The 17,423-nt window shown below is 39.4% G+C and overlaps 1 protein-coding gene across 1 annotated transcript in view; it reads left to right on the top strand.

Moving 5' to 3' along the window:
• LOC126416156 (cadherin-related tumor suppressor-like) overlaps positions 1-17,423 on the top strand; it is a 292,823-nt gene that overhangs the window by 131,830 nt on the left and 143,570 nt on the right. Inside the window, exons 7-8 of the mRNA XM_050083710.1 lie at positions 2,566-2,994; positions 10,610-11,167. Of these exons, the coding sequence (XP_049939667.1) occupies positions 2,566-2,994; positions 10,610-11,167 (987 nt within the window). The remainder of the gene's footprint in view (positions 1-2,565; positions 2,995-10,609; positions 11,168-17,423) is intronic.

Here is a 17,423-nt window from a genome sequence, read left to right on the forward strand (position 1 = left end):
AGGGTTGACTGTTGTCTGTAGTGTCTGTGTACCTGATCCACTGCAACACGCTCAATCCGTTTGATGGGTTATAATGACAACTTGCAATTTATGTTTACAGGGCTGGGGAGAAGTCATATGTTGAAGTCATGCAGCGTGTGAAACTCTAGTAAAAATTGCTCGTTTGTTGGGGGGAGGGGGATAATTGTTCCACTGTCCATTCAGTAGTCATTCACAGTGAGAATGCAGTATGTTGTTAGCAGGCATTCAGAGGTGGATCACATTCAGTGTTGGGAACCATTGGTCTCATCCCTGGGTAACTTACTATGCTGGAGGCTTCCGTCGCCTGGTCTGAAAACAAATACATGTATAACAGAATGTGTTCGACATTTGTAAAAACGTTTTTTTTTTTTAACTTTTAACACTAACACAGACATTGCCCTTTTTCATAGACAAAAATATTGTCAGTGGATTCACATTAATGTTTTTGCAGGAAGCATTATTAATCACAAATGTTGTATTTGGAAGGTGTTTTTGGGATTACACTGGTGAGAGCATATTGCATGAAAGGTGAAGTTTCTGGCTGAGGAATTTGTTGCACGGTTTTAATCTCTTCAGAATTTTTGCAAAGGTGTGAAGAACACTGCAGAGTGAGAGATGTGCTCCCTGCACTGAATTATTTTCATCAAGAGTATTTTCTGAAAGTTTGTAGAAAGTAATATCATTATGATACAACATGTTGTTCCAAATTTAAAAATAGGCACTGGGTTTGGCATAAACACATTATTATAACCAATAAGCAGGTTTTTCCTGGAAAGCTGTGTATGTGAAGCTTTGTTTGTATAATTATTCCAACCGTGATATGTACAAATGCACATGTCTTTAGTACTACATAGTAGATCTCTCATTATTCAAGTATTTCTGAGTGACTCTTAAATACTTCTTTTCCCAGATCACTTCTTTTTCATTAATAATTTCCATTCATATGTTTTTTTTCTCCATCTATAACCTAAATCTGGAACAATCTTTTATAGGAAGCAGTAGCTGGCCAAAAGATTAATCTTATCTTTTAAAACTGGAAGCCATGCTCTCTCACTGTTGGAAGTTTGTCATTTGTTTGGATTATTTCGATATTAGACTTGTTGAATGGTCCAGCTTCCATTTTGAACCCCTGGTCCTCAATTGTAATGCATTTGCAGCTATCCATACAGACACATGTAGCATCAGCTGCCAATGAAAACATAAAAACTTTTGAAATTAATAGACTTTCATTTTTCACAAGTTTGTAGATATTATACTCAGTCTCATGGGCCATACTGTACACAGGCTTCCTACTACCATTCTTTATCACTGGAGTACTTATAATTCCGTCAACATATTTTGAGTACCGTCAAACAGGATATTTGCCCTAGGTCTGAAGCAGCTCCTTGCACTACCTTGTGAAGTCTTCGTTGAGTACAGTGTGTGGTGGCGTCCTAGCTTACACTGTAACTTGATAACTGTGAACACATTCATGTGACAGTTTATGACTGACTAACATGTTTGTAATTTCTGTGAAAGCGGCATTCAAGGGGTCGGGATTCTCCTCAAACTGCAGGTCAGACATTTCAGATAGAGGCCTGTGTACAGCCGACTGGTGGAAATGAAACTTACTTTTTTCAATAAGTTATAAGTTGTACAAGCATCAGTTATTTTGAGAAGTGTTTATCCAGTTTTACAATATAGTTTAGGTTTTTATAAACCTGCCTTTTTCAAGTGTATCATATACAGCATAGCAGGCTTTGGTAGATTGTATAAATTGAAAACTTTTTTCATCTTTATCAACTACAGTGTTCCTTGGTTTCATTAATATGCTGTGAGAAATGAGTGATGAAGTGCAACTCACCAACATTTGCATTTTGCCGTTACTGCTGTCATACAGCAATGGTACAATTCTGAAATAATTGCAGATGACTGTCATCTTGATGACAATGTTGACTGACATGTTGAACATCATTTTGGACCACTAGAGGAGTGATCTTTTGCCATATGGTCTCTGTGGGTGCAGTAATAAAAGAGTTTGATCTGCAGTCACAAAAAGGATGTGTTTCTACGTACTAAAATATAAAAAATATCTATGGAATGTGATTAATGTATTGCAATTAAATAATTTTAGGAAGGATGTATCTTATTATTTTATTGTGTGTAATTATCTTATTATGTATGATTTTTCGTTATTAAAAGAACTTTTGGATGAAGAACTAGTTCTTCATGTGGTCAATCAGCTACAATGGAAACTCTCCGTCTAGCATCGTGAAGAAGTTCAATGATTTAAAACTCTTCACAGGTTTGCAAGCTGCAGAGGCAGAGGCCGACATTTATGTGCCATTTTGTTAAATATATACCATTGCTATATGGAAGCAGTAACAGCAAAGCACAAAGATTGTCAAGGTACCACTTTTCAAAGAAATGCTGTGCTGCCATTGTTGCATATTTCTTGTAAGAAAGTGTACGGTAACTGATACGTTCTTCCCCTTGCCACTCACAGGTGAGAGAGCGACCGACGACACATAAAAGTAAGAAAATGCATTCACTGACATTCCTCAGGTGTCGTATCGGCTGCGGCCGACGGAGTCGTCGGCACTCTTCTCGGTGGACGCAGTGACCGGAGAGGTGTGGACGCGGGCACGGCTGGACCGGGAGCAGGCAGGATCACACCGGCTGCTCGTGGAGGCAGTGGACGGTGGGTCACCTGTACTGTCGGGCACTGCCACGGTGCTGGTCGCCGTGCGTGACGAGAATGACAACCCGCCTCGCTTCACGCGCCTCTTCAGCGTCAACGTCACCGAGAACGCCGAACTGGGATCCTTCGTCATTCGCGTCACCTCTTCCGACCGGGACGTGGGTGAAAACGCTAACGCTTCCTACAGCTTTGCTGACAACCCGGGCGAGCGGTTTGCCATCGACCCGGTGACCGGCAACGTCACAGTGGCAGGGCTGCTGGACCGCGAGGCACAGGACGAGTACCTGCTCAAGGTGAAGCCTCTTCTGCTCTGTGCCCCATGCGCCTCTTCCAGTTTGCCAGTATTTATGAGGTCCACACAATGAATTTAAATTTCCTTACCATAGGGCCTCCCTCTAGAGCAGGTACTACTCTTTCCCAAGCTCCAAATCATCACTGCAGTTCCCGATATCTAGGGCAGCTGCATCAAATGTAGTAGGTTGAGAGAGGAGAGGAGAAGAGATGGTCGAATTTGCCCCCTCGACATGCGAGGGTAGGGAAATCTCTGTATAGCAGAGACAGTGCCACAGCCAGATGCGTAGGGGCCAGTAAATGTGCAGCATGTCTGGGGAACATAGTACTCGCATACCAATGTTGCCTTTTGCTACGGATACGGACATTCGCATCACTGTTAGCATTGCCACCACTACTGCTGCTGCCACTGCCATCCTTATCAGTGCAATAGATCACAGAACTGCCTGCAGAGTACTTGTTCTTATTGGATTGGCGATGTGCAAGCAGCTACATGTATGGGTGCACGGTATGCTGTCACCCTCCACCACTGAACTACATATATACATATCCAGTGAGCACAGCCCTGCAGACCACATACCACGTCCACAAACTGCCTCCATTAATTTTTGTTTTGTGGTAGGCTCCTGCAGGTGTCTTCAATGACCAGGGCTGCCAGGTCCTTCTCCAGGTGACTGTCTCGGTCATCCCGTGGGGCATACGGTGTTTGGTTTCCTCTCAGGTGTCTTCTTCACCTGCCTTTTTTTTTGCAACTGAACTACCACCCCCTTGAACTTTTTTTCCTGTTCGCATGCAGTGCTAGTGCTCATCTAATCTCTGCAATTTTTTTTTTTTTTTCATCATTTGCCTGTTCTGATTGGCTAATGATGTGTTTGCTCATGTATAGGCTTAAGGTCTCCTGCTGGCCCTCAGTATCATGATTTTCGTTGAGTGCATTCTGTGTCTTGAGGTTCAGTTAAAACAGCCAATATAACGCCAGTTGCGAAGTACTATGGACAACTGGCTGAAAATGACTTACAAGTTCGTGGCGTCCTCCATTAGTAATGCTGGAATTCAGTATGGTGTCGGTCCCCCCTTAGCCTTGATGACAGCTTCCACTCTCACAGGCATACATTCAATCAGTGCTGGAAGGTTTCTTGGGGAATGGCAGCCCATTCTTCATGGAGTGCGGCATTGAGGAGAGGTATCGATGTCAATTGGTGAGGCCTGACACAAAGTCGGCAATCCGAAACATCCCAAAGATGTTCTGTAGGATTCAGATCAGGACTCTGTGCAGACCAGTCCATTATCGGGATGTTATTGTCGTGCAATCACTCTGCCGCAGACTGTGTATTATCGACAGTTGCTCGATCGTGTTGAAAGATATCAATCACCATTCCCGAATTGCTCTTCAACAGTGGGAAGAAAGAAGGTGCTTAAAACATCAATTTAGGCCTGTGCTGTGATAGTGCCACACAAACCAACAAGGGGTGCAAGCCTTCCCATGAAAAACACGACTACACGATAACACCACCGTCTCCGAATTTTACTGTTAGCGCTTCACACGCTGGTGGATGGCGTTCACCAGGCATTCGCCATACACACACCCTGCCATCGGATCGCCACATTGTGTACCGTGATTCCTCACTCCGCACAACATTTTTCCACTGTTCAATCATCCAATGTTTATGTCCTTACACCAAGCGAGACGTTGTTATGCATTTACTGGCATGATGTGTGGCTTATGAGAAGCCACTCGACCATGAAATCCCAAGTTTACTCACCTTCTGCCTAACTTTCGTAGTACTTGCAGTGGATCCTGATGCAGTTTGGAATTCATGTGTGATGCTCTGGATAGATGTCTGGCTATTACACATTAGGACCCTCTTCAACTGTCGGCGGTCTCTTGTCAGTCAGCAGACAAGATACACTTTTGTGCTGTATGTGTCCCTTCACGTTTCCTCTTCACTATCACATCGGAAGCAGAGGACCTAGGGATGTCTAGGAATGTGGAAATCTCACGTACAGACGTATAACACCTGTGACATCGAATCAGCTGACCACATTCGAAGTCCGTGAGTTCCATGGAGCGCCCCATTCTGCTCTCTCACGGTGTCTAATGACTGCTGAGGTCGCTGATATGGAGTACCTGGCAGTGAGTGGCAGCACAAAACACCTAGTATGAAAAACTTACGTTTTTGGGGGTGTCTGGATACTTTTGATCACATAATGTATGTACACAATGCAGACACTAAATTAAGTTAGCAACTCTAGGTAACAATTGAGCAATGGAGAGCAACATTATTACTGGTATGCTTGTGCTCAGGGTCAACTTGGAAGTGAATAGAATGTAAAAGAACCATTTTGCCAATGTAATTTAAAGTTTCATATGGGTGGGTTTGGTTATTCATGCAGTAAAACAATCTTATCTGTTTGTCACAGAACTACAATTGCACAAAAACTGCCTAAAGTTTATGAAAACTTTCATATCTTTTCAGTGTCATATGATTCAGCTTTGAGATGCAAAAATTTTTGTTTACATTCCAAACAAGGGATTCAGACGAAATGCCAGTCTGTTTTGATATGGTGACCAGCACTGCAGTAAATAATGTAGGGAAACATAGTGTGCAAATATGTACTTGTGTATGCTGCACAATGATGTTGAGCATTACGGCTGATGGACAAAAAAGCTTCGTGGCCAATATTGTTGTAAGAGCTTGTGGCATTACACAGCACTAACTTGTAATGGTATTAATTTCAACGCACAAAATACGTGTACATTTCATTTTGAAATTGACAGTTTATGATCTTAGGTGTAAAATCTTGACTATAGGCCATGCCGTGATTTTTTGAGCGAAAATTTACAAAAAAAAATTGCCGTCTATATTTGCAAAAATAACATATGTACAGAGGGAGGCAACTAAGACAGGCAACACAACATATATCAGAATAAGAAAATAACATTTAAGGCTGCTGAATTATTATACCAACTTTTTTTTCCGAATGTAACTATGTACTTATACCTCTGTTGTCAAAAAGAGCATTGGAAGAGAATTTTGCTGACATAACATGTCACTCTCAGGTAGTAACAAAGTAACATTGCAGCAAACAGCAGTTCCGCCATCAGGAGAAGAGGTCCCTCAAATGTCCGCCCTGTGGTTCAGGTGTTTGTTATTGTGACTGTCATATTGAGTGTTCAAAATGTTGATCTAGAGCATTAATACGTACTATCTATGCAATTCCAAACAGACACAGTATTAGTTGTTGATTTTAATCCGGACTTTATCAGCATAGGTCAGTGTGTTATTGTCTTGTGGAACCATGCGTGTTTCCTTGTGGACCTATTGTTTTTGTTTTCTCCAAAGTCTGGAGTTGTTAAGTTTGGTGAGCTTGTAGGCTAATTTATGTTGTTCAAACAACTATTCTAACAACTCCCAAAAGTTTCATTGAGAAGGTCTGTAAACATCTCTGACAATTACACAGGCGGTTCGTGGATTGGCTTATGTCCAGCAGGATGTCTTGCAAAATTGTGGCAGCATATCGGTTGGGAACCGTAGACCCTTGTGGCTATTTAGAGTCTTCTCAATAAAACAGGGACCAATGATGAGATTCATCAATAGCCCACACCACATGTTGATGTAGCAAATGGTTATTCATCAACAATGTGAATTTTCAACTGAGCTGTATTGCATATTGTCTAGATTGTCTTTCTCGCAGTTTGTAATCAGTGCTTCATCCATAAATAAAATCTTGCATAGAAATGGAATTGAGCATATGGCATCGTTGGCCGGGAGGCCATTGCACAATGTGTGTGCCTGTGATGAGGATGAAATGACGATGAGGACAACACAACCCAACCGAGAATCAAATCCTGGCCCACTTGCATGGGAGGCAAGCATGGTACCACCCAGATAAGCAGACGGACTCTTGCATAGAAACAACACATGACTGTACAGCTTTCCTAGACACCATTCAGATAAGTGTAATTGGTTTCGAAAGTCCTTGTCATGAAGCTCTTGATAGTGTCAGCTCTCCAGCCTCATCACTTGGAACTTGCTTTCAGTTATTGTCAGCTCACGTGTGTCCGAAGGGTGCATAGTATGTGAACTGATCTGCACATTACCTAATTTCAACGTCAGAAAATATCCTCATATTCCACTGAACATCAGCATTGGGAAAAGCCAGGCAGCATTACCGAAAGAAAGATGGGAATTTATTTGAATGATAACAACAAATATTTATTTGTTTATTATTTATTAAAACAATAATTAAATCTACATAATTAATTATTTATATTATTGACATGTTACATCCTCTTTGAAAGCTCTTTCCAATCCACAGAAAAAAGTTTGTAATTCCAGTTGAAAAAAAAAAAGGATTATTCAGTAGATATAAAAACTAAAAATTACTTGTGTATATCTGAAAATTTGTCATTGTCCACAGTTTATTATCAAAAACTGCTCCTTGACATATTTTTTCCGTTCGAGGTATATTTGGTGTTGTTTATCTTAACTTCATCACTGTACATTGTGCATCTTGCAGTTCTTACAGTGTTTTTAAGAAGGTACATAGTTCACAGTGAAGCAGATGTTTTGCTATATCTGATTGGACAGCCACAGACCATGTGGTCCTCACAGGACAGTAAAGTCTCATTTTCAACAACATGGTTAAAAAATTATATCTATGTTTTTGCTTAGTTTACTATCTCAAGCTTGATAATAGCTGCATAATAATAGGATAATATTTTATCTTTTGCCTTCGAGAAATGTGTGTCACTTCATATTCCACAAGGCTACCGTTCAGTTCACACCATACATTCTACAGTTCCTACATAAGTTTGTTGATTTTTACTTCATCTGTGCTGTGAACAAAATCTCAAGTTTTGTATTCAATTTATATTCATTCATTCTCATATTTTTTCCTTCTTTTTATAGTTCTGTGTTAAGGGATTATAAACAGTTCTGCACTGAAAAAAGCCACTGGTGAGTAGCCATACCACCTATAACAACTTGTCACAACATTGGGCGGAAACTGCCTCCCTGTACACATACCACTGCTCCCTCTGCAGTGGAAAAAAATATCATCTACACAACTAGATACTTCCTGCGGATATTCTGCAGAATGGAAACACACTGTGAAATTAGCCCATTTGTGGAATATGCTCTGGAAGAAAATATCTTTGAAACCTGTATTGTGTCAAAATATGTTTAGCAACGTTCCACAGACACAAGACCTATGTTGCTCCCACCCCAACATATGTCCTCTGACCTCAGACCAGTCTCAGCTGGCACCAATTGGGACATGTCCCGGCTTTGACCTGCCTCCACCAGATACTAGCGGCAACTGTATGACCAGGGATTGGGGTGAGATTCCTGTGGTTTTGGTGTGTTTATGAACTTGGAGCACAGTGTCTCGCTGTTGTCATCATCACAAAAGGAGATGCTATGTATTGTTTGATAGCTGTCTGTAACCCAACTGCTCATGAGTGTACATATCAGGGGGAGACTGCATCACTATATGACACATTCAGTTTTACTTTTTTGCTTAACTCCCCTAGTTTGTAACTTGGACCCTAGATTTTACCAAAGAGTAAAATTTGTAGTTGAATGAGGTACCACAGTGGTAAGATACTGGACTCATGACTGTAAAGATGGCAGTTCAAATCCATGTCCGACTGGTCCGATTGATGAGGGTGTGCTGCAAAGTAGTGGCTCCAAATTTTTGATTGTGTCCTCAATATCGGTTGAGGTGTTACATGTCACGTGTATTCCACAGTCAACTTTCCTGCTGCGCTGATGCAAATTGCAACTCTCTGCCGCTAGAAGGCTCTGAATTGTAGTGTGTAATGTGGCAGAATGTACTGTAACTATGTTGGTGAATGAGAAAGTGCCTAGACATGTGAAAGCACAAATTCAAAGAGTTTGTTCACACATGGCGCATCCTCTCGTACAGCATGACAATACCGTACCACACATGAGCACTCAGCATCTGCAGCAATCCAGCACCTTCCAATCACTGTCATCGATTATCCACGATAGAGTCCCTACTTGGCCCCATCTGATTTTTATCTGTTTCCAAAATTTAAAGAACACCCTCAAGGACTTTAGTTTGATAGTGATGAAATGGTAAAAGCAGAAATCAGGTTGTGGCTCCATCAACAAAGTCAACGAAATCAACAAACTGCTCTCTCATTTGGAGAATGCGTTTTTGGTGGGGTGATTATGTTGAGGAATAAATATGTGCAATGGACAAATAAAGATGTAGAATGTTAATAAACTTTGTTGTATTTCAAAAGCTTTGCAAGTTTTCACATAAAAAACCTGGAGGCGATACTTTTCAGCTCACCCACCAAAACTGTGCATTCTTTCCCGAAAGGAGTAAAGGTAAATATCGAGGTTGTTCCTTCAAATGGAACACAGTTAATTTCCTTTCCTATCCTTCCCTGATTGCAGAATGTGCTTGTAACTTACTGCTTCATTTTATCTCAAAAACATAATTTAAATCTATGCATTATTTGAAAATAAAATAATTTATTTTTCACTTTCACATTTCACATGAATTTAAATTACAAATATTAATTTTTACAATCTAGTTTTGAGCAACTATGTTACCTTGGTTTCTCCTCCTACTTACAGTTTCTAATGTCATTAAATATTAACGAAAGACTGGTGTTGACAATTTGATGTTGAGAATTAGACTCAAGTATTGCAATTTAATTATAATTTAATATAACTCAATGAAATTATAATTTAGTAATTTTTCTAAATAAATAGGATTCTGAAATTATCTCATGTGTATGTGGATGGAAATCATCCATTTTTTTTAACAAAACTGTCTATTTGTGTTCATCACTAGACTTAATTACAAGGGTATTTTAATAACACTATTATTCCCCGTGTAACCCATAGTTAAGTTTCAGATTGTTTCTCACATAGTTTCACAATATATGTTAAGCAAGATGACAAAATTTTCCTTTATGAATTATAAAAGACATTACCTTCAATGAAAACTCATTGTAATTATGTAACTTATCTATAAACTTATAAATTTTTGACTGATTTCATCAAAAACACAACTTGACGAAACATTTTCCTACTGATTACCATTTTAATTAATGTCTGTTAAATTGAAATTTAAACAATGGAAACTCCAGGTAGAAATATCAACAGCATTACTTACAGTAAAGAAGACACATTAAGTTGTAGACAGGCACAATTAGAAGACATTTGCACAAAGCTTTCTACCACAGCCTTCATCAACAAAAGAAAAATACACACAAGCAGGCAAGCAGCTCAGGCCAGAACTGCCAGAGTTGGCGGTCATGTATGCATGAGGTGTACTTGCTTGTGAGCATGAATGGTGTGTGTTTCTCTTTTGCTGATAAAGGTTGTGGCTGAAAGTTTTGTGTAAATGTCTTTTAATTGTGCCTGTCTACAACTTAATGTAAGAAGCAGGCTATTTTTTCCTACATTGTTAAATTTAAATTTAAGTGTTTCTTGAAAAGGCTTTACATGTAGCTATTGCTGTAAGGCTATTGAACAGTAATATGATTGTTTTTACACAATTAAATGGCCAGTTGGGACTATCACATCACAAGCTGTACCTGTAATGACCTCCCTCCATGCCTTTCCCATGCAGGTGGCGGCAGTGGACGGGTCGTGGCGTGCCGAGACACCGCTCACCGTCACCGTCCAGGACCAGAATGACAACGCACCTGAGTTTGAGCACTCGTACTACAGCTTCAGTGTACCAGAGACGATGACTGGGAGCAGCACTGAGGGCGACATCGGGAGTGAAGCGGGAGCCTCGGGGCAGGGGCAGCAGCAGCGGCGGCAGTCGGAGGCAGTATTCGTGGGGCGTGTGGTGGCCACAGACCGTGACAAGCAGGGCCCCAACTCTGTTATCTCGTACGCACTCCAGCAGCCCTCCGATTTATTCACCGTCGATCCGGCAAGTGGCGACATCTTCTCCAAGCGGCGGCTGCGCTACAAGCACAGTGCCTCAATGGACCGCTCACCCGAGAACCAGTACTCCTTCACTGTCACCGCCACTGACAATGGCAAGCCACCCATGTCCTCGGAGTGCCTCGTCACAGTTGACGTTGTCGATGCCAATAACAATTCGCCTGAGTTTGAGACAGATACCTACTTCTCCCCTGTGCCAGAGAAGGCCTCTGTGGGTCTGCGAATCATTAAGGTGAGTACTATACTTCTTGCAGATTTGAAATGTGGCTCTTTTGTGATCAGTGAAAGTTAGTCAACTTCATGCTGTTATGGATTGTTTACACCCGTGGCCAGCATTAGCTAAGTAACAATTTCATGCTCCGTAACACTATGAATTCACTTCTTTTATAAGCTGTAAGCTGACTGCCGTGGCAGAAGAATGCGGGGCTCATCGCAGAAGCTGATGGCTGTTAGCCGATTGCAAATGTTTGCTCCTGGTATCCTCCACATAAGAGACACCGTAAAGTGTGTGATTAACAGACTGGTGTTTGTAATAGCTACAACACACAGAGAGAGACGCTTGCAAATCAAATGAACAATAAGCCACAAATTATGTACATGACAATACACAAATCATAAGGATTACAGAACTGTGCTGAATGTGAAGATTACAACATGACACTTTCAGAAAACAGTAGTCACTATTTTTCCTGCAGTTGGTCCATCTGTTAGTGAGTAGTCTCGGATGGTAAATGTTAGAAGAAGTACACAGCTGCCAATGTCTTTAATATTGAGTAACTAATATTCTTCAGCAAAGGGTTGAGTTCAGTATTGACAATTGTGATTTAAGCTCTCAGGGAAAATATTTGTAAAATTGAGCATGTAACAATTACTAGGGAATCTGATAAGAGTTTGGAACACAATCGTACCTGTTTAATTGAGGTCTGAGAATGATCTAAAGTGCGTTGGTGTGACTGATACTCAAACATATCTAATGATTGAGCTGCTATTTGTACAATACAACACAGTCTGGATAAAGTGTTCTGTCAAACATGTTAGTGCAGAACTTCAGGAATCACTTTATAGGATTATGTGAAAAATGTGTTGCCCCTCATTTTTCAGTCACATACTTAAACTGTAAAAGTGTCTGAATTTTTCCAATAAGAGAATACTGGTACTACTATTTTGCAGTATGACCAGAGCGCTGTTCTCCAATACCTGTCATTTTTATGTTCCCATTATCCTTTTTTATGGTATATCTTTCCAACAGACAGGGCTGCTGAAAATGCATTGACACAGTTGAAGCACTAACATTAAAAGTAAAAAACAGCAGCCAATGGTGAACATCAACATACATTTCTCCTTTTTTAGCAAAACATAAGAATCCTGTAAATCAATAAACATTAGCTTCTTGTATCTCTACAGTAAATAGATGACTCGAAAGGTATTCCTATAGAAGTGTTATTCATAATGGAACACCATTTAATATTGTTGTGGTACTGCAGCACATTATTTGGAAGACACAGAAATTAAGCAGATGCACATTGAGGGATACACGTGTGTATTACATTACTGTAGACAATGTAAGGAGAGGGTAAGTGGGTATGCTGATAGTTGCCCATAAGTAACTTCATATTATTGAATTGGTGTTCAGATAAGCTTAGTTAATATACTTTGTAGTCCCTAGATCACAATTTTGTAGTAACAGAAGTTTCAGTTTAGTGTTTTTCTGGCTGTAGCAATATTATCTTGTTTGTATCTAGGAGATAATGTGTATTGTAGTGAGGAAAGACATCTAAACGAGAGCTAAATTTTAGTTTTTATGAAGAAACTGCTAAAGGAGAGCTAAAGCAGAGCTAAATTTTAGTTTTTATAAAGAAATTAAAATACATATTCAGATACTAGTTTTGTGTCACTCCAATCTTCAAAAAATATCAGAAACATATATTCTGACAAATTATTATATTGATTCTTTAGTGGCTATTAACTAAACTGACCTCTTGTTTCTGTGACAGTAAATTTTTCCATCCATGATCTTCATTAATCAATATTTTAGATAAAAAAGTGGCTGTTAACTAAACTGACCTCTTGTTTCTGTGGCACTAAATTTTTCCACCCATGATCTTCATTAATCAATACTTTAGATAAAAAAAAAACTGCATTTACAAATCATATGTACGTACTCTCTTGTAAATAAAGTGATATTTGTGAATAATTTTTATTTTCTCTCGTAACTAAATTGTGTTAAACTATTTAAACGTATATGTCACATTTATTATATATAAAAACAAAGATGAGGTGACTTACCGAACAAAAGCGCTGGCAGGTCGATAGACACACAGACAAACACAAACACACACACAAAATTCAAGCTTTCGCAACAAACTGTTGCCTCATCAGGAAAGAGGGAAGGAGAGGGGAAGACGAAAGGAAGTGGGTTTTAAGGGAGAGGGTAAGGAGTCATTCCAATCCCGGGAGCGGAAAGACTTACCTTAGGGGGAAAAAAGGACAGGTATACACTCGCACACACGCACATATCCATCCACAAATACAGACACAAGCTTGTGTCTGTATGTGTGGATGGATATGTGCATGTGTGCGAGTGTATACCTGTCCTTTTTTCCCCCTAAGGTAAGTCTTTCCGCTCCCGGGATTGGAATGACTCCTTACCCTCTCCCTTAAAACCCACTTCCTTTCGTCTTCCCCTCTCCTTCCCTCTTTCCTGATGAGGCAACAGTTTGTTGCGAAAGCTTGAATTTTGTGTGTGTGTTTGTGTTTGTTTGTGTGTCTATCGACCTGCCAGCGCTTTTGTTCGGTAAGTCACCTCATCTTTGTTTTTATATATAATTTTTCCCACGTGGAATGTTTCCTTCCATTATATGTCACATTTATATTATATAATGTAAATGATGCTAAATAATTCGTATTTGCAAAGGTTTTTGTAAAAATGCTAAAAGCTATTTTCGGTGGCTACTTTCACTGACTGGCATAGCTGTCTTACACAATGAGGAATCCATTTTCTTTGTTGCAAATGATTCAACAAAGACTGGAAGAAATTTCAAGGCTTCGTTTCCTAAGCATGAAGATGAAATGTGATGGCATGTCTTCCTGGTCCCTCAACGCACCATAATTGAATGCAATTGAGCTATTTGAAATTCGTATCTGGAATAGTTTCTTTGCAAGAAATGGCACAAAATGTCATTCCCAACTATTCAGAATTTGTGTACTTACATATCCAGGAGAGTTTTGGGTTGTACAGTTTGTCAGAGGTGGCCACACTGTTTGGACATTCCTATCCCATAATATAAATGAATAAATAAAAATATTTTTAACATTGGTACAAAAAGATTGTGCATTCTTATGGTTTATTATCTGTAACACAGTATCTCATTCCAGAGATTGTGCATTCTTATGGTTTATTATCTATAACACAGTTCCTCATTCCAGCAATGGAACAGTAATACTAAAATATGAATTAAAAAATCCGTTTCAATACATAATTTTATAGCAAGATGTGATTGTCCAGGTTTTTTGCAATTAACGTGACACTTATATCTCTAACATGGTTATTTGATAAATCTGCTAGACAAAAATGTACAGTCTGTCTGTCAGTTGGTCTCCATGTAATAGATGCCCTATAATAACTGCCACATATTCATTTACATTTTTTAACAATAAGATCCTAACATTACATTATTCCAAAAGTCATTCCAATTAACTTTACTACTTTACGTATGTTTTACATTATTGATTGCACTGCACATTGTTTAGTATTTTCTTGCACATTGAATAACACCATGTTCATTCATTAAATAGTACTTTTACCACTGAAAATTTGTCCTTTTTGCATGTGTCATTATTTTGATTTTACTTTTATTTTTCTTGACTAGCATTTGGCTTGAATCTTTGCCCATATGTATCCAGTAATTATGAAAAGTATAAAAACTTGTTTTTCATAAATAATGATCATCTCAGAAATATCTTTGCAATGTCGCAGTTTCTGTGTGCGCATCCTACAGAAATTATGTTCACTTACCTTATGGTGATTTCTTCTTCTGCAGTCTGGTCCACATGCATGACCTGTTAAAATGAATAATGTGAATCTGCAGGAAAAGATGTAGTAGAACCTGAAGCATTACACCTTCCCTTTCATAGTGTTCTTTCAAATCTGTACACATTCTGAATCCCCTTTTCTCGTGTTGTTACATTAACCCTTTTGGGGCTCACTTTGCACTTGGTTTGCTAGACTTAAGCTTGTTACTGATAACATTACGAACTGTGCCGACACCTACTACAAGTGTTTATGCTGTATGTTCAACTGTAACATGGCAGTCTTCATGAATAATTTTGTCACTCTGGGTTTTTCGGTGAAGGAGTTTACACTTGAACTGGCTGGTTAGGGCACCGCTTGTCAGTCATTTAGGTTCAGCCATTTCTGAACTGTTTTACCCACTTATAAAAATTTCTACAGTTTTTACAACTTTGACCATAGTGTGAAAGCATTCAAGAAAAGATTTTACCTCCAAAAAGCAAAAGACAGATCGGTGAATGCTATTCAACTAATGTGGAAACCTCAAGCAGACATGCCATTGTCAAGTACAATATTGAGGTTATAAACAAAACTGTTTTTGCCTGTCAGCTGTTCTCAGCTCCCTCCAAACTGTTTCATTTCTACATCAATTTTTTTTCAATTATTGAATGTTCCTCATAGTAGCCATAAGTGTATTTCCATTCCACAAGAACACATGAAGATACCAGAAACCCAAATAGACAAACTTTTAATCAAGAAATATGCATGTATTGATCAGTTGACAAATCTACATCTTCATACGTACTCTGCAAATGGTTCAAATGGCTCTGAGCACTATGCGACTTAACTTCTGAGGTCATCAGTCGCCTAGAACTTAGAACTAAGTAAACCTAACTAACCTAAGGACATCACACACATCCATGCCCGAGGCAGGATTCGAACCTGCGACCGTAGCGTTCACGCGGTTCCAGACTGAAGCGCCTTTAACCGCACGGCCACACCGGCCGGCTCGTACTCTGCAAACCACTCCGAAATGCAAATCTAAGGGTTCTTCTTGTTGTACCACTTATTAGGGCTTCTTTTTCTGCTATTGTACAGCATTCACTGCTACTGGGTAAGATGGAGAATCATGTCATACACCTTGGTCCTCTACATCTGCATACATAATCTAGCAACCACTGTGATGTGCATGGCAGAGGGTACTTAATATGGTACCCACAATAAGGCTACTTCCAATTTCAGTCACATACGGAGCGTGGTAAGAATAACTGCCTAAACCTCTGTATGTGCCATAATTACTCTAATTCGCCATCATACATCCCACTGGAGGTGTAGGGGGGAGGGGGGGGGGGGGGGCGGGGAATGAAAAATATCTCAATTTTTCACTTAATAATGGTTCTCAAACTTCTTAAGTAGGCCTTTGCAGGATAATCTTTTAGAGTCTCCCAGTTCAGATCTTTCAACATTTGTGACACACTCCTGTGTGTCAAACAAACCTGTGACAATTTGTGCTGCCCTCCCTTTGTATACTTTCAGTGTTCTCTGTTAGTCCTGTTTAGTATAGGTCCCACACACTTGAGCAATATCCTGGGATGGGATGCACAAATAATTTGTAAGCAATCTCCTTTGTAGACTGCCTGCTTTTTCCCAGTGTCCTGCTAATGAACCTATGTTATTCATTACTGAGCCTATGTGATCATTCCATTATCCCTATAAATTGTCACACTCAGATATTTGTACAAATCAGCTGATTGCAGTTGTGTGACTCATTGATACTGTAATCATAAAATTGATCTTTTATGTGTTCTTTGAAGTATGCAATTTTAAATTTCTGAAAATTTAAAACAAGTTGCCAGTCTAGCACCTCTTTGAAATCAAATAAAGAGCTGACCATATATTTGTGTGTGTGTTTTTCTTTTTTTTTTTGTACTTCATTACAAAAAATTGTATCATCTGCAAAACACAGAAAATGTTTTAGTTTTCAGTCAATTTTTTGTAATTTCAGCTGGTAAGAACCGATACTGTAACAAAGGATATTACTGTATCCTGCTACTACAGAATAATACTGCAGCAATAAAATACGAACGAGATAAATTATGAAAATAAAACTTCAGTTGCAAAGAAAATGTGCCCCATACAACAACAAAACACAGTGCTCAAACAAGCATCTGCCACCAGTAAAATGTGTCAAAGGCTTTAGGAAGGTCGAGGCCTACTTCATTGGGAATTTGGACATGCGAACGTGCACTATAAGCCGAATATGGTTCACTAAATTACGATGCTCTTGGAGTATCCTCTGATGTCTTGTTTCTTTATGACACAATGTAAGATCTTTAAATGTCTTACTCATACGAACATACGGGCTTCATATGTCATCGTAGCTGCGCAAGAGTGGTGACGCCTGTTATCTGCCACTCTCTGGCAACTGCTGAAACTGATTTCTTAAATCACAGAGCATTTGACTCTCATTTAAAAATCA

Source organism: Schistocerca serialis, chromosome 8, assembly GCF_023864345.2.
Source record: "Schistocerca serialis cubense isolate TAMUIC-IGC-003099 chromosome 8, iqSchSeri2.2, whole genome shotgun sequence".
Classification (NCBI taxonomy): Eukaryota; Metazoa; Arthropoda; class Insecta; order Orthoptera; family Acrididae; genus Schistocerca; species Schistocerca serialis.